The sequence below is a fragment of the Lycium barbarum genome, chromosome 6, assembly GCF_019175385.1.
Source record: "Lycium barbarum isolate Lr01 chromosome 6, ASM1917538v2, whole genome shotgun sequence".
Classification (NCBI taxonomy): domain Eukaryota; kingdom Viridiplantae; phylum Streptophyta; class Magnoliopsida; order Solanales; family Solanaceae; genus Lycium; species Lycium barbarum.
In genome coordinates this window covers 124,525,635-124,544,315 of record NC_083342.1, presented here as the reverse complement: position 1 = coordinate 124,544,315, position 18,681 = coordinate 124,525,635, and the positions used below count along the sequence as shown (strand labels likewise).

The 18,681-nt window shown below is 36.9% G+C and overlaps 1 protein-coding gene across 1 annotated transcript; it reads right to left on the bottom strand.

Annotated features, from left to right (window-relative positions):
• Nucleotides 1-188: 188 nt before the first annotated feature.
• On the bottom strand, nt 189-17,932 carry LOC132598594 (cullin-associated NEDD8-dissociated protein 1). The gene is made up of 29 exons (XM_060311561.1): nt 17,609-17,932; nt 16,126-16,194; nt 15,812-15,981; nt 14,614-14,824; nt 13,070-13,235; nt 12,695-12,824; nt 11,874-11,988; nt 11,628-11,785; nt 11,408-11,531; nt 11,142-11,192; nt 10,990-11,072; nt 8,047-8,131; nt 7,862-7,963; nt 7,664-7,762; nt 6,994-7,104; nt 6,835-6,918; nt 6,611-6,751; nt 6,110-6,202; nt 5,888-6,009; nt 5,618-5,780; nt 5,300-5,539; nt 3,486-3,734; nt 3,210-3,386; nt 2,972-3,118; nt 2,761-2,877; nt 1,570-1,738; nt 1,293-1,370; nt 1,066-1,204; nt 189-738 (listed from the first exon to the last, which is right to left on the bottom strand). Exons 2-29 carry the CDS (start codon nt 16,159-16,161, stop codon nt 642-644), a joined length of 3,657 nt encoding a protein of 1,218 aa, XP_060167544.1. The 5' UTR covers nt 16,162-16,194; nt 17,609-17,932; the 3' UTR covers nt 189-641.
• Nucleotides 17,933-18,681: the final 749 nt, after the last annotated feature.

The following is an 18,681-nucleotide window of genomic DNA, read 5'->3' as shown; positions in this document are numbered from 1 at the left end:
ACCATTATTTTCAGGAAAAATAACACTAAACACCCTTTTAATATAATTAAACTGCGAATACGCCCGCTGCATTTTTTAATCAAATACTTGTAACCCAATTACAGTTCTTGATAGCTCTTCGGCAGGATAACATAATCCAGAGCTTTTCAAAGCCCTAACATAAGGCAGGTACAGTCAGAAAAAGAGAATCCAAAAAACGCAGTTATTAAAGCATTAAACCCAAATAATAGGTGTTTTTAAAACGTTAAACAGGAAAATCAATGAACTACTCAAGATTCAAGAATAAGCTCATAAACTTCCGTACAACCAAAAAAAAAAACTCAATCGAACGTCCATGAACCCAAAACCAATTAGACAAAATAAGGAGCCAAATTACAATGCGCATTGCCTATATGACAAACCAAAATGCTAAGATTAAACCTATACAAGGTAAAGTGCGTTAAATATCCCATGGTAAGCATGGACTCACGTAGCATCCCTATACCTCTCCACGAGCACTTGTTCTATCATAACCGCGCATTCACATTACTTGCTGTAAAATTATAATTGTCCAAACTTGTACAACCAGATCTGAGGAACCTTGTATGAAAGGTTTGTATCATGTTTGTATTTGCAGCCAAACGGTACAAAGGCTAGGAAGGTCACTCATTCCTGATAGAACAGTACTTTTCCCAGAGTGTTGGGGACTTCCCAATTTCACCCATTAGATGCTTGAACTTGTGGCTGTAGTCACCTCCACTGCAAACAATGGGTGAAGGACAAATACGTCAAACTAAGGTCAGCAAACAAGGAAGATTGAGAAAAGAAGAGAGGAGGAAAGGAAACAGAAGTATCAAATAGCAATAAGAATATTTTCTTTTCACGCGCACAAAGGTTAAGCCAGATTAGAACTTTCATATTGCAAGTAGCAGTAGAAGAGAAGTTCAACGATCTGCAAAATTTTTGCTTCAATATTTACATAACTTCATTTTGATCATGAAAATTCTGAAATAGATGCTACTTCTTGATTCAAGACATGTGTCTACGAAAGTATATATAATTTCAAGGGACACTAAAGATGCTCACCTGATCCGGTTTAAAGCTGCAATTGCCCGAAGGGCACTTCGAATCATGTCTTCATTGCGATCAACTTCTTGCTTGACAGCATCCTGTTTTGGTCTGAAATTTATCGTTTTCTGCAGAGGATCCACCAAAGAGTCCAGAACTGCAAAGCAATAATATTGTAAGCATAACTTCCGAAGAAGTAAAACACAAACTAGTTCATTAGGAAAAAAACAGCAAAAATACTATACCTGCTAATACCGCTGAAGGACACTTATCAGCAAGTTTAGAAAGGATAAGGTGGCATGGCATTTTAACATCATAATGATCTGGAGAGGAGACAAAGGATTCAGTTCAGCAGTAAAATTCTTGTATGTGAGCAGTTACATGTCTAACAATGTCACCCCCAACCCCAAGAAAACAGAGAGAAAAATTGCTGACATCAATAAAATCCAATCGAGAACCAGAACAACACATTTCAAGAGAAAACAGAAAAAGAATCAGGTCTAACACAAGCTTTCAACTTACCATCCAGACCAGATTGAAGATATGGAACAATGAAAGATGAGGGATTCACTTGATCAAGACAAGTGTCTAGCAAAGTGTCCACACATTCAAAAGCTGCCTTTCTCAGTTCGAGTCCGTCATCAACTGTATGCTTGAAGGGACCTAGATCAACTGTCCTTATCAATTCTTTCTGCAAGAGGGAAGAAGCATAATCATGATGGAGAATGAGACCAACCGTTTTTAGTAACACTCCTAGTGCAACAGATTATGAATAATTGATATCTCCTGAATTATCTTTCAATTATGAGACATAGAAATTAATCCAACTTCTCAGCCAGCAAACACACATATACCGTCCTAAATGATACGAGGTAGATGTTTCCCTCAGTAGCATCAGTACAGGTTCTCTTTGTTCTTATTTTTCTGATAACTCTGACATATATGTCCACAGATGAGAGGAGGTTTCTGAATTTGGAAAGAACTAACCAACATGGGATGTCAAATGAGGCTGCTGAACAAAAGCAACAAACCTCTAATAAGGTGAATACTGCACTATATATGACTTTATATGGGCACAAACATAGCCTAGTCCTTATTTACTTGAGAGGTGGTCATAACATAATCATGTCCACAAAAATGTTAGATTAGCAATAAGCTCATAGGCAAAGTCTGGCCCATTCTAACTGTTACAGAGGGTAAGCTTAATGGGATGTGTGATTTGGTCATAGATTAGTGAGTTATGTAAAAACCAAATGTGACTTATGTTGTTGACATGCTAGCTTATAGTATCTAACAGCTGTCTTGGTCAATTATCTGGAGATTTGGAATTGGTGGAGAGAAGAAACAAACCTGTTACTTCATACCATCATCTAACCAAAGATAATACTACAATCTCTAGTTGTCCATCTCTAACTCACGTGATTAGCTTCAAATAAGTTAAAATACAAGGAAATGATGTGGTTCATCAATGTATTGTAGATTCTAGCTTTAAAAGTTGCATCCAGTTATCGTACTAATCGGGGACAAGAATATTCAGCAGGATGTAGTGTTATCCTTGGGCACACACCTTCGGACAGCAATCAAATACATATCTCAAAGAACCAAGAGTTGACAAAATGAAGGTGGTGCACCCCAGTATAAAGTGCCTTGAAATACAATATAAAATAACATGCACAAAAAATGAATATATTTTAAAGAGATATTTGATGACACCTTAATTATTGTCTGATCATATAGAAGTGGCAAGAGTTCAGGTAGAAGGCCCTTTATCAAGTTAGGCTTGTTATGAGCTGCAGTACTCAAGGCCAGAACAGCTGCACGCCTAACGTGCTGCATAATCAATAAAGCATGTGATGAGAAGTCAGGAGAACCGGAAAATTATTTCTGTAATACAAAAAGTTCTTCAGCATCAAATTAGGAATACCCGGTCTTTATCCTTAATAAGCACCAAGAAAGATGAAATTTCATGAGACAAGATTTCATCTATCTTCTCTGGCCGCTCAACTATGGAATACTTCACAGCAATTACAACAGTCGCTCTGGTGAATGCAGCTGGATTACTAATCCGCTCCTACACAAAAAGGAAAGTTGAGAAATTTGCAGGCAGAAAGAACTCCAAAATAAATTGATCTAGAGCTAACGAGATATATCATTAATCTTACCTTCAATGCTGGAACAAGCTTGCCAGGTTCAATAAGTGCAATTTTTCCCAGGCACTCAGCTACGACATTCCGAACACCCTCTTCATCACTTTCACAATGATTAAAGAGCAAATTAAGGATTTTATCCACACTTGAATCCTGGAATTCAGCATTATCCACAGACTGTCTAACTATGACCTGTTGGCAACGACATATCTCGATATAAGTCCAGAAATCATGCAATACCTTAGAGGGAAAAGAATTCCTCAAATAAAAGATAATCTAAAATGTAGATACCTCTTTCAAAGAATGGAGCAGCAGGTACTGCTTCTTCTGCTGATTATCAATTTTGTCCAAGATAAAGGGTAAATACTTCGGTAGATTACCCACAGCAATGTTTCCAAGAGCATAAGAGGCAGCTGACTTTATCTCTTCGAAAGGTGATTGGAAGGACTCAATGACAATATTTTCGATATGGGCATGTGAACTTAAGTCCTTCCTTCTTCCAATTTCCCCTAAACACAGCAAGGCAAGATGTTGCTTGGCCTGAAAAGTTGAACTGAACTCAGCAGAAACAAAGAATGTCATGTAAATTTACACAGCTTGATGGCAGATCCATTTTCTTATTTCATGGTCTATCTGAAATGACAGTCCAAGCAGAAAATCTGTTTTGTCATTACACACATCAATAGTTTGCCACAACTACTTGCAAAATAAGAAAGTTATTGACAAGCAGAAAAAACCATCTTTTTTTTTTTTTTTGATAAGGTAAACAATTTTATTAACAATTGGAGAATCCCCCGTATACAAGCCATATACCAAAAGAAGAGAACCTACAACAAAATATGGTTCTCAACAAAAGAGATCCAATCCTCTATACAAATAGGGACCTTGTAGTACACCAAAAAGAAACTAGAGACGAAACACAACTTTGCAACTTAACAAAATCTTGTTCCGCCCCTTCAAATGCCCTCCTATTTCTCTCTTTACAGACAGAAAAAAACCATCATATTCGTCTCTGTATGGTTTTGAACACTCCTCATATCACAAACTTACTTTTAGCGTTTAATGCTTACCAAGGTTCATTTTCTTTAAATGGCATGTTAAGAACATGGCATAATGTGTGTGGCACCCTTGCTATCCGCAGTTCAGATCTTCAGTCCCGGGTGTGTGGACTATTGAATATTAGATTGTCAAATATTGGTAGAGGATACAGATTGTTGTCTCCTTATGGGGTGCCTTAGACAATCTCACATCATAAGCTAGCTTTTGAATTAAGTTAGGGCCAAGAAGATCCATTTTTATTGCATGGTAGCAGAGCCAATCCCGCACAACCATAGGCGATAGCGAAAATGCTAAGTCGCTTAGGCGGTGTATGTTACACCCTAAGCAAATCTCACATTGGCAAAGCACGGGAGAGATGCTAGGTATATAAAAAAGTAGCTTTGAAACAGTAGTGATGCTTTTTAAATCCCGCAAAGCTTTGACTCAAAGTGAACAATATCACTAGTGGATTAGACTGTTACATGGTAAAAGAATGGCCATTAACTCCTTACATGGTCATGAGTATACTCATGATGATGAGGCAGCTTCTGGGTTGGGTTAGACTCACAGTGTATTTTCTTAAAATGGTATCAAAGCAGGCAAAAGGTCTTGGATTCAAGTCTCAGCAAAGCACGGGAGAGATGCTAGGTATATAAAAAAGTAAGCTTTGAAACTCTAGTGATGCTTTTTAAATCCCGCAAAGCTTTGACAGAAAGTGGACAATATCACTAGTGGATTAGACTGTTACACTTGGTAAAAGAACAGCCATTAACTCCTTACATGGTCATGAGTATACTCATGATGAGGCAACTTCTGGGATTGAGTTAAGACTCAAAGTGTATTTTCTTAAAATTGTATCAAAGCAGGCAAAAGGTCTTGGATTCAAGTCTCACCACCACCCAATATTTTCACATGCTTGCCCCATGAAAAAGAATCTAGTGAGGGGGCATGTTAGCGTGTTGAAGACATAATTAAGTAATTATACAAGTCTTTAGATGAAATTGTCATATAATTCAACAGCAACAAACAACTTATCCAAGATACAAATAAATATATAAAGGACCTACCGAATTAGTACTACTATCATCTTTCAGGCTGTCTGTCAGCATGTTTACTGTAGAAGAACACTTCTGATCACCTGCGGCAAGACAAAGAACTGCCACACATCGCGCAATCGAAAACAAAGCTTGTTTGGTAACACCGCCAGACTGGGAAGATGGTTTAGCAGTTGAAAGTAGAGAATCAAGCAGAGTATCGAAGCTTGTATTGGCAGAGTAAACCAATGCAGCAAAAAAGTTTTGAATAGCCTGCCATATTAATAAAAGTGAGTGTTGTATAGCAAACAGCCTAGATCAAAACTGAAACCAACAGAAACAAGGAAGTACCAGAAGGGCTTGCCCCTGAAGCAGTGAACTCCTCACTAGTGTCAAGGCTTGAGGAAGAACTTTGTTTCTCACAGTCAAACCCACATTTGCACTTGACCTTCTGTCAGCCATTAATGTACAGCAAAGCTCCAGCGCGAGGGCTGTCATGTGCAAGTCTGAGTCACTAAAGTCCAAATGGATCAGGTGGTCAGAAGATATTGATGACACAATTTAAGATTGAAATATAACATCTGATAAAATTAGACAATCAAACGAATCATAAACTCAAACCTTATTAGCGTAGAAAGTTCCATAACAATAACTTCATACGCAGCAGATCCGATTTTATCACCATAAGCAACGATGAGGGTGTTCAAGGTCCCTAGAGTAGCCTGTCTGAGAGCTCGATTGGCCTACTCTCCAGAGGTAGCAAAATTATTTAGTCTTCCTCATAACATAAAATGCAGTGAATTTTTTCCTAAGAAGAAAGCATTTGAGAACATTTAGTTTCACCTTGCGCAAGAATGCAGTTAACTCAGAAATCACTTGCTCGATGACACATGAGAGGTCTAGGTGCAATGGAGAAGCAGCTATGACAGCAAAAGCCTGCAAATAAGGTATAAACTCTGAGAAATTCCAATCAAATCAATGCAACCAAAGCAGCAAGCAATTTAAACCACTTGTCGTGGAAAGAGCAAGAACGTCGGCAGTAAGTCCTGCCATGAAAATGGTGAGAGTACAGGGGATACTTCTCTTTTCTGGTCATACCAACTCATGAGCCAAAATCTCAAATGATCATTTTCTTTGATCCTATAGTTCCTGATATTTAACTAAAATTGTTGAATTGTTCTTTAACCAAAAGAGCTATCCTTTATCTCCAAGCATTTGTAGCTTTTTTCCAATTTATATTCAATTTTGTGATTGATGGTCTGCCTGATGAGAAAATTACCAAAAGCTCAAGACAACCTAGTCATAAATAGAGCTCAGTTCCAAAGCAGTTAGCGTCAAACAAACCTTGACAGCTGTCAGTCTAGTTATTTCATTGCCCATCCGATCCACCAGAACTGGAAGACAAGCAGATAATTCAGCTTGCAGGTGATCACCAAATGTTGAAACTACGAGCCCCATGCAAGTAATTGCACACTCCTTAACCTCCTGTAAGTCAAGCACACTTTACGTAAACATCAACTTACATAGTTACATCAGAAAATCCCACAATTCTCAAGCAACCAACTGACCTGGTCCTGATCTTGGTTTGTCAAACGCATCATGATGGCATTATATATTGGAAGAACATAGGGTTTGAAATCAAAGGTGGAACCCTAAAAAGCAACATAATCAGTATTTCAGAGAGAGCTAATACAAGTTGTTGTTTGGCACAGTAAAAGAAACCTAACCTCAATATTCGGCCGCAATACCCGTACAAGCTCACCGCAAACTCTTAATGCGTCTGCAGTAACTTTGTAATACCGCTCACCGACGGCAGATATAACAGGACTAGAGATAGCCTAGTTAACAAAAGCAGAGAGTATAGTCAAAGGCAATCTTTGGACTTACAGGCTCTGTCAGACTAAGATGATTGCTCCTACACGATCATTTAAATTCGAAGGCTGTAAAGACTGAAAATTAATTCTTTAAAATTTTCTTAATTTTCAAGTCACGGGGAAAAAGAAGAGAGATTTTGCAAGATATAATGGAAACATATAACATAATTAGAGCATCTCCTCATTGATCAGTCAAGGAATGAAGCCATACAATCCGCTGAACAGTCCTGTACTCCTGTTTAGTGTTGAGTATCTTTTCTTTTTTCAAATATCATGAGCTTCTTGCATTTTTTAAGTTAAACACGTATTACGCATATTTGCTAACCATTTTTCAATAAAAGAATTTTTTTTCATTTTTTATGTGAGAAGTAGGTCACCCGTAGATTTTACAAGCCAACACAATTCTATAAGTACGCACCAGTCCAGGTATAAGATCATATTTATGCATGATTACTACCATTTCTCAGGTATGTATATCATCTACTAAAATTGTATCAAGCAGATAAGTAACAAGATGTCTTACCTTAATATGTGGGTGGAAAACAGGTGGTGAATGTGATGCTAACACTAGTCTTGTAAATATGAGGGCTTCAATCTTTAAATTGGATGTGGAAGATTTGTCCTGTACAGTACCAATCACAACGTTTAATAGAAAAGAAGAAACAACCCAAGAAAATTCACAAAATAAAGCACAAATACAAGCAGTAAAAAGACAACTTACGCATAATGCCTTCTCAATTCCAGGAATAAGGGATCCAATGTGCTCTGCAAGGCAATCAGGCAGGACGACAACAAGTTCTTTCAAAACTGAGAAGGCACCAACCTAAAAAGAGGGAGATTCACAAAATATAAGGCCAACAAACACATAAACCGCAGCAAGGATGGCAGTAAGCAGTAGACACATACCTTTGTCTTGACAGACTTCTCCCGAAGCTGCTTATTTAATGATCTAACAATCTTGGGCACTTCTTGCTTCAATAGCCATCTAGGACTGAATGATACAGTAAAAGTTACCATTGAAATCATCATTTATTCGACATATCCGAGATAAAACATACTGAAACCATCATCAAACTGGCTATGCCAGTAAGAAGTAAGCATTAGGAATCTTCTAATCCACGTTATATTTGGTCAGGTAAAAAGAAAGTGGAATCAGCCACTGAGAGAGGGAAAAACCCAGTTATACCCCAATAAAAGAAAGGAAAGCAAAGGTAAATACCATAAGGGAATCTCAACATCTCATTCCTACATATAATTGGGTGCATACTTGCTTTAATGGGCTCAACAACCACAAATCCGTAAACCACTATTAATTTACATCGAGGTAAAGCCACAACTATACACTATTCAAGGTAAAACTGCATTTTCTTTGTTATTACTACAATTAAATATGATATGGGTATCAATCTACAAGATTTATCCCACTAAGGGAGTTTGACTACGGGTGGGTGGACTTGGGGTTTAATCCTGGACCTATTTTAATCTTTGACACCTAGATGATTGATGGGGTCAATGCACTTACGATTTTTTATTGCTAGATTCGGATGTTCTAAGTGCACAAGTCTTTACCAAAGTGTGTGTTAGTGGTAGAGGTGAATAACGGTCATACCCTTAGCCTATTTTAACAATAAAAAAAAAGGTTGGTATGCATAGACAGTGCTATGTGCTATATGAATTCTTAGATATTGTATGTGTGCGTGTTGAGAAACAAGCCTATGTGCTAAGCCTGACCCCTTAATACGGAGAAGGGATGTGACACGGAAACTTCAGGTTAAAACACATTATCAACACTTAGGACGCCTGCAGGCAGTTTTAGTTTTTCTAACTGGCCATGGAGATGCTTTTGGAAGAACAGAGCATCACTGAAGTTGGATTGCTTTATGGGGCTCGTGGCACATGGTGCTTGTCTAACTCATGAGAAACATAAAATAAGAAAAAAAGAGGGACTTATATTTGCAGCAGTGCCCATTGTGTGAGAGACAAAAATGAGGATGTTAATCATCTCTTCTTCACCCACTGTGATTTTACCACACAAGTATGACATTCTCAACATAGTGGTGATCAGTTGGAAATGGCTTAAGACAACTAAAGACCTAGCGTAAAGCTGGTACATGAAAGGTTTGGAAAAGGACAAGCTGATCACTTGGAACTCATCGGTCATATGGTGGGGATCATTTGAAAAGAAAGGAACACAGGAATTTCTAAAGCAAAAAGGAATCAGTAATTAGCACCAACTCAGCAAGTATTTACTTCTTCTTTTTTTTGGGGGGGTGTAATATGACAATTACAAATTATATTAGAAGCCAAGCTAGATTTTTTAAGCTCATTAAATATTTTGTGATGTAGCTACCCGCTAGTAAATAATTGCATCACTTTGCTGCAGATTCATAGAATTTCTTTTACCAAAAGAATACGAATGTAATGCATTGCACCGTCAACTCTCTTTTTTATTTTGAAACTGGTAACATTTGTATTAGAATCAGTACTTAGAGTAGTACTGGAAAAAACATCTTTACAAATAGAAAGAGAAAAAACTTCCAACCTGAGACTACAATCCTAGATAGACTGAAGAACATCTTATATTATTTTTTTTGGTGAAGTAATTAAAATGTATTAGAATGGCATCAAGAAGATGCAGAGGTTACAACTAAGCATAGAGCTGCTTCAGAGTAAACTTTTATACACCAAAAGCAGAATAACTATATACAGTTAACATGACAACGTGACAATAAGCAAGGAAAGGACATCGAAATATTCCCATGTCCGGAATTAGGAAAAGTACAGAAAGATCAACTTTTATTTCTTGATAATGCTATAAACAATTGATGTTGTAGTTCTATGGAAAACTAAAGCTCCCTCCCCTATGGTCTCATTGCACTGATCTTACTTTCCAAACAGACAGATTTTCTTAGACCTTGAATGTAACAGTTAGCATGTGAAGTCACTGCATAATTGGAAGAATCTAGAGCATTCTGATGCTTGTTACATGCACCATAAAAGCGACATTCCTTATTTCTTGTAAGAACATTTTGAAGCTTGAAGTTACACGTACCATAAGCGCAGTGTTAAGAAAATTTTCTTATTTCTTGTAAGAAAATCCTATACAAGGAGCCCTTCTGTATTATCTTAGTTTGATCCAACAAGAGTTTTTCTCTTATGAAAAAGTAAAAAGTCTTTTTTTTTCATTTCTGTTTCCATGAATTTAATGAGGGTTCATTTAGCGCAGAGTGCTCATAGAGGAAGAAGATTTATCCTTGTCAAAAAAAAAAAAATAGAGGAAGAAGTTTTTTTTTTTATTCTATTGGACAAGGAGAGGAAGATAATTAATGACCATGGCGGAGAACTCAAAGAAAAGTTTATCATTCCTCAAAAGCAGAGAATTAACAAGAACTGCATAGCACATTTAAAGAATAAGAAGGTTTTTGTTTGATTATTCACAATCTCCTTCTGGCACATAATAGCTAAAACTTTTAGGACATCTTTAATTTTTGAGAAATGGTAAGTGTATTATTGATATAGCACCACTAAAGCGCTGTCAAAAGTATACTTACAGGACATTAGTATACTACAATTTTTTCCTATTAAAAACAAATCCATAAATGCACCCAATTTTGGTTTTTGGAACTTTTGACATCCCCGACATCCTTTCTATCCTTGCTGTTACCACTGTATTTCTGCACTATACCGTCTGGGCTCAAATTCACATTAAAAATTACATATATTTAGATTCTACTCTTGTAAAGTGAAAGAGGTGTTCCCAAAAGTGACTGCCTTCGGAGTTGAAGTAAATGATAACAGATTAAAAAAAATAATACAAGTTATTCAAAGTTGCAAAAGCAACAACCTTACCTTGATTCATTCAGATTAGTCTGTCCTTTTGTAACATTGCCTGTTTGTCGCAACAATTCAGTGAATGTACTAAACACATCCATCTGTCAAGCAAGTATTTACACGATTAAAACCAGTTTGTTTAGGAAATTCAAAAGACGTTTCAAATTTACCTTAACATTCTCTTCCCTTTCTTTAAACCTGTCAATCAACTTTGGACAAGCCTGCACAAGTTTAGAGTCAGCATTATTAGCTTGTTATGACTATGAGACAAATGGACAGTTACAGTATATAGAAACATTTGACCTTCAATAAAAATCACATCTGAGCAACACTTAAAAGGAAAATTTAATGTCAAATAGAGGGTACTGTATCAAACTTCAAATATAAAATAGCTCAAATTAAGAAAGCGAAAATAGGTCACACTTCCTAGTCATACCTGCTCATACAGCTTTGATAGCATTTCAGGCCGAGTAACTACCAATGCAGCTAAACATTTGGCAGCAGCTCTTCTAACCTTCCAACTGACGTCTTCATCATCAGTGTATTCATTAGCACTCTCGCTACAACAAAAATTGACAAGTGATTTGATTAGCAAGAAGTCTGCAATGTATAATCCTATTAGGTCTTAGCAAGCTCCAGAGCATAAGTGAACATACTCGTCTTCATCTTCCTCGAGAATTTCTTCATCAACATCTTCCTCCATAATGTCAGTGAAATTGGGATCATAGCTGAGATATTCCAGCGTGAGATGCAAAATTTCATCACAGTAGGAAGAAATATCCCGGGGACACCTTAGCAAAAAGCTCTCAAGTGCCTGGAAATGAAAATACTTCAAAACCAAGGCTGCATCCAGGGTGGAAGGTAACCAGAACAGAGAAAAAAGACAATCAATTAATAGACACCTGCAAACTATATTCACGAAGCTCCTCATCATTTTCAGATGCACTTGTACAGTAGCTAATTAGCAATGGAACTGTATCTCCGAGGTGGGGACCAAAGCGATAGCCAACAGCACGGCTGGAACCACAGTTTGACAGCTCAGTAAAAATTAGTCAACAAAATAGAGAGATAGTAAAGAGGAAAGATCTCCAAAAGGAAGCACACCATCTCAGAAGGAAAAAATAGAGGATCTTAAATGGAAAAGGGACAGTCAGGGGTGAGCATGCATGTGTCAGTTTGACACCTTAGTCTTTTCTATTTCACATTTATTTAAGTCCAGATTCTCCCTTTAGAAGTGTCAAACACTAAACGCTCATCTGCCGCAGAGAGCGCCCAGATACAAGCCACTCGGTCCTCTGTTGTTTCACTTGATGTACGCACTAAGCAGTTCTAGAACTACCCAACAGGAAAACCAGGCCAAATAACCATACTTTATATACAAAACCCACTTGGCTTTTATCCTATGTACATTAAATTTCCAATATTTTGACTTGATTCCCGTCTTCCTGTGTCTGTTTTTCCAGTTGTCAAATGATGAACTGGCTTCTTTTCCTTCAACTATGTCACAGTTTCTCTATAACGGTGAAAACATAGCGTCCAACAGGGTGAAGATTATTGGATGTGAAATCTGCTAATTGAGTATTCACTATACCTACTGTCGAGAAAAGCAAATTGTCCTTGGGTATTTGTCTAACGTTAACCACAAAAAACAAGTACATCAAAATTACGTGTGACATTTGATAGGACAAAATGCAAGCATCAATTTAAATTCAGGATTTGCTACCTTAAGGCCCCAATCATCTGAATGTTAGTTCGTATCATCTCCGATTTTGAGCTCTTATTGCTCAAAAGGCGAACAACTTCAACTGTAGCCTTCGCCAGCAAATCATCCGACAAACTCGAAGACAGAGATGCTGTATAGGAAAAAGGTTAAACTGAAGTTTCAGCAGGAAAAGTTGAAAGCTTGGCCACTAGTCCAACAGTACATGATAGTCTAAGAAATCTTATTAACCTATGTTTCCATGTCCGAAACGGATATTGCAGTTACTATCTCCAAAGCATCTATGACGAAGCCATCAACATCAAACAAACCCTGTTCTAAGTTGATACACTCTCCATTCAAAACTTAAAACATTGTATATGTTGATAACAAAGTTACCTATACATGCAACAGTCTTCTTCCTGACACTAGCTTGATTGGTACTCAGCTGGGGCAATAACGAAGCTAACAATACCTCATGGTCAGAGGCCATCAAATTCCCGTACTTGTGAAGAACATCACATAGTATGTCAAGACATTCACACTTAATCTCAGTGCTCATTCCCTGGAAAGGAGACAGTTATAGGAAAACTTATAAAAAGAAAAAAGTAACTAAAAATATGTGCATTAGCAAATAAACATAGTAAAGAGTGTTTGAGTTCCCAATGGAAGGCTGATAAGAGAATATACAGAAGAATGACAGCATCGTTTCTTAAAACAAATTGCGCACGCATTGACAATTCACCTATAAACCTGCCTTTTGTTAATGAACAGCATAATACGTCCTTCACTTGGAATGACGGAGCGATATTTGCTTTCATAGGAAAGAGAAGTAAACAAAAAGACTTGAACCAAGGAAACAATTAAATATGGACACCGGAAGGCAATTGTAGATTTCTTGTACGTTGAGTCAACGATGGTTGACCATCTATACATGAACTCCCATTATGTTTAGAGTTTAGACGATTGGGTGGAGTTCATAGAAAACCATCTCTATTTGTAGGTTTCTACTTTTTGGTATACTCAAGGGTTTGGCCTACTGGTCAATAAAACGCGAGGACAGCGATGAGGTCTCAGGCTTAAATTTCATTGGAGGCAAAAACAATACTAAGTGGTTTGTGGGTAGTTAACTCAGTACCTGTGTTGGTGGGAAGTTAACTCAGTACCTGTGTTGGTGGGAAGTGGGGTACCCGTTGGAATAATCAAGCTACGTACAAGCTGGCTCGGACACCACCGCCATTAAGAATCCCTCAAGCTGTCCAGCATAAGAAGGTGCAAAAGCTCCTTCGTATATCCTCTTTCCACCTACTAGTCACTAGTTTAGGTCACATAAATTGCCTGGACCTATCTGCTTACTACTGCAGTTAACTTAGAAGGCAATTTGTTGGCTTGAAGAGGAAACTAGAACCGGGACTAAAAACCAAAATGATAAGACTGAAATTGAATGAGGAACAAGAAATTAAGACCAGAAAGCCTCAAGATCAGAAACGACATCCAAAACCCATCATAGGGATGTATATGTTGTCATCTTTCCATGCACCTCAGTTAAACAAGATCATCTAGAGCAGCAAATTTGAACGATCTTGTCTCATCTCAGAGAAGGTAATTTCTGTATCACCTATTGAAAGACTGGTTATCCATGCAGTTCACAATTCAGGAACCAGTTAAGTGTTAGTCAAATAAGTTAAAAGGGCCAATAAACCACCATGCAGCATTACTCTTTTTTCTTTTTCTTTTTTTGAAAGGTAACAGAATGCAGCATTACTCTTTTTATTTATGAATCGTATAGAAAAACACATGAAAAAAGATAAATTATCCAACTTCAAATGACAAGGCGTTTCACTTGAAAAAGATCTTCCAACTCCAACTTACAAATGATATGAAAACCCCGTTAAACTATTATGTACAGAATTCACAGTAAAAGTTAGCTTTGAACAACTCACCGGAGCAGTGATCCCTTTTATTAACTTTGGTGAAATTGAGACAAGGATGTTTGTAGCAACAGATGATGAAGGAACTTCAGATACAATAGTCTTCAAAGCTATGCTTGCAATATCACGGTGTAGTTCTTTTCCATTAAGAAGTTTATCACAGAGCCTATTAGTCATCTCTAGAATTTGCTGCTCACGAACCTTCTTCGTCAATGGAGCAAGGCTGAAAACCCAAAATTAGTCAAGAAAGCGACGATCAGACTGGAGTACAATTTTCTCAGGCTTAAGCAATGTTGTAAACCAAGACGATGCATGTCGACACGAATTAGCATCTACTGCAAGTATTGACATATTAACAAAATGATATCCACTTCTTCTTTGATGAATCAGTACAAACAGATAATAAATTCACAAAGCCAGTCAAAATATGAGAAATCTCGAAAACAGAATTAGTCAATCAAATTAGCAGTCATGTAAGACTCTGATTTAGCAGTGTGGCAAACTCGGGGTAGCTCAGACTAGAGTTAGTTTACATTGTCCATTTCAAAATAGCAAGGAACTTCAGGAAAATTCAACACAGCGGGCGGGCAGTAGTAAACACAAAAAGGCCTAGGTCTTTTTCAAGCATGAATCACATGAAACGAAATCAGAATTTGTCTCAGTGCTAAATATAGCATGAGAGTATACCATTGGATTAAATTATCCTGGAAGGTGAAAACTATAGAAAAAGGGGTCACAATCAAAATTCTCAAATGACCTCTCATTTAAGCATTAGGCATCTAATTTCACTTCAGATATTCATAAAATCACCCCCATCAAATCGGGCTACACAAAACAAATTGAATAGTGCAATTGCCAAACAGGTTTGGTCTCAATACCAAGAAAATCGTCAACAAGGAAAATTAAATATTTGGCAGACCTGTGGTGATCATGCACTATGATCTATAATATGAAAAAAAATTATCATTTTAGTAGGGGCAATAAGAAGCTCTTAGTCCCAAGCCAGGAACAACACAAGAAAAAACACATGGAAAAAGGTAAAACCATTTAACAAGGAAAATGAAATGTTTGGCAGACCTATGGTGATTATGCAATAGGATCTATAACATGAAAAAGATTACAACCATTTTAGTAGGGTCAATAAGAAGCTCCTAGTCCCAAGCCAGGAACAGCACAAGTACAAGAAACGACAAATGAGAAAAGGTCAAACCATTTCACAGCCAATCCAGAAACATCGCCGGCTGCATCATCAAGCTGCTGCAATATTGTGGTTGATAACTTCCCTTCAAGCTCAACATCAAGTTTAAAACCTTCTTTGTTTAACTCATTTAGCAAATCAGAAGTTGCCATATATCTGTAGTCCTTGTCCTTGCCCGTCATCTGCAAAATAGGGCCACGCTAAGTCAAATTACATATTTGCATGGAGCAACAGGAATTAGGTACTCCAAACAAATGAGCGTAAGAAATGGATAACAAGAGGGGGGGGGGGGGGGGGGGGGGGAAACCACGGCATGAGATGTTTACCTTCTCGAGTATATTTGTAATAGTCAAATGCGCCATCTTTTGGGCCAAAGTCTATGGTTTACCTAGTCTCTACCAACAGAAAGAAACAATTGCAGTTTAATTGGTTGCAGATGGAAAAGATAATAATAAAAATAAAAATACTAGTAGTAACAATTAATAGCATTAATAATAACAACAACACCAACAATCACTAATCATATGCAAATTATCAAACCTTCAATTCACAGTATAATAACTCTAATAAGTGTCTTACCAAAACGGATGCACAAGTCAAAAGGAAACCTACATTTCGTGAACAAATTTCTTTGTTCATTGCAGGAAATGAAAAGCTCTAAAAGTGAGGAAACGGGAAAAGGATAAGTCACACACAATACAGCCTACTTAACTATAGAACAGAGGAACATATTGATTATTAATCTTCATATGTTTTAGGAAATAACATTTGGATACTCGATACGGGCAACAGTATATGGGTAAGCAATCAAGAATATAATGCTATTGGCCAGCACAACCTCAAAGAGAGTGAGCTAGTTGATTCTACCTGAATACCTGTATTCCAAGAGTCATGGTTATCTCTACTCTCTTGAACTGAAATCACTAGTGACATATTGGGTTGCTTATTACACATTTTATGAAATATATAGATGTAAAATAACAATTTTCTCACAATACATAATAGCCATGTATATGAAGCAACATGACCACATATTTTTGCATCGATCCCCAGAAAGATTTTTCTTCCAACAATGAATTATTTGTTCCATAAATTCTCCAGTTATCCCCTTGATGAGCAACTGAATCTATATCCCACTTGTACATTCCATTTATGTATATATGAACATTCAGCTTATCATAATAGTACTCTTATCAGCAGGAAAGGACCCTTCACCTCCAACCACCAATGAGGCAAGTAAAAAAAAAAAAAAAAGTTACTGCTGGACATAGGGAAGCTTTTAGGATCAGGCTTACCATTTCAAAGCATTAAAAAGTGGACAATATGTTAAGCAACTACAACAACAACATACCCAGTGTAGTCCCATAAGTGGGGTCAGGGGAGGGTATCATACAAATATCATGAAATCGCAATACGAAATTCCAGTAAAAAAAAATATAAAAACAAAAAAGAACCCAGAAATCTATTTGATCTTCTTAACCAAGTACTTCGACAACAATTAAAACCCTAGAAAATAACCTAAAAGTAGTGACAAAGACAACTATAGGTACCATACATTCTTCACTAAAGAGAAGACACTGTAGACTTTCTTTTATTGGTAAAAATTCACACACACATTGTAAGTTGTTGAACATAATAATAAACCACTCGGCAAAACAATATCAATTACACTGCGAATTCCAAGCAAGAAAATCCAATAAATATCAACAAGTGATGCAATACAACATAAAACCCTAAATAACCTTAGACGCAATTAAAATACACAAAAATCTTGAAATCGCAATACCAAAATCCATTTAGGAAACTTACTTTGAATATGAATGATTAGTTCAGTATGTTGATGGATGACCAGAATCCCTATATATATATATATATTATCGGTTTGTTGTTCGATTTTCCTTTAAAACCCTAATGAATTTAAGCAATATTGGGGAGTGTCAAATTCTTATTTAGAGTGACAAAAGTGTTTCTTATTCTTCACCCCAGGACCATATATATGCTTTTTATATTATAGACAAAACGAATTATTCCTGCAAGACCACTTTCACGTCACTTTGGTCTCCAAACTTACGCTAACCCTTTTTCTTTTTTTTCTCTCTACACTATTTTTACTAGCATTCTTTGGATGGTTTGTTGGTTTTCCTGCTATTTATGAAGATTTAAGATTGTAATGTATAAAAATTACACTATTAGTATATTTTAACATAGAATTATGACAAAGGTAAAGTTGAGGAGGTAATTTTTGGAGTTTGGGAATTATGCAATGCACGAAATATCTTACTTTGAAATAATAAATAGCTAATGCCAAATGTACATAATACTTTTGTAAAGAATTCCGGATGGCAAAGACGTTGGTGTTTCATCCACTGATAACCAGGTTATTAAATGGCAAAAATCGAATGAGAATGAAATCAAATGTAACGCATGTGTTAGCTTTGATATTCACAGTGATCTAGTGAGAGTGGGAATGTTCACACGCACTGCTAGAGGAGATTTCATTGGCGGACAAGCAAGGTTTAAATAAAGTACTTATATGTTAGTTGCAGAGATTATGGCCATTCGGGAAGCTTTGAGCTGGTTGAAGAGCGGCTCTGCTAATAGTCGTATGGTGACTGAGACAGATAACCAGCTAGTTCATCAAGATCTCGAAGGGAACGTTTCAAATCATTCTTAATTTGAGTCTCGTGTATGTGATTGCAAGACACTAATGAAAGATTTTCAATTAGAGTTTGTTTCTCTAGTTAGAAAATCAGCGAATAGAGTTGCTCACGCTTAATCTAAGACGGTTGTTTATGTGTTTGCTTCGGTGGAATGGGGGTTTGCCCCGCCATATTTTATTCATGATGTACTCGCTTTTGATTTGAGTAATAATTGGGAAGACA

What these genes read in the sequence shown, in the direction of transcription:
- LOC132598594 (XM_060311561.1), bottom strand. Translation starts at nt 16,161, where the DNA reads ATGGCGCATTTGACTATTACAAATATACTCGAGAAG. An exon ending in CTCGAGGAAGATGAAGACGA is followed by an intron (nt 11,532 to 11,627) that starts GTATGTTCACTT and finishes TTTTTGTTGTAG; the next exon opens with CGAGAGTGCTAATGAATACA. An exon ending in TATCAAAGCTGTATGAGCAG is followed by an intron (nt 11,193 to 11,407) that starts GTATGACTAGGA and finishes AAACTTGTGCAG; the next exon opens with GCTTGTCCAAAGTTGATTGA.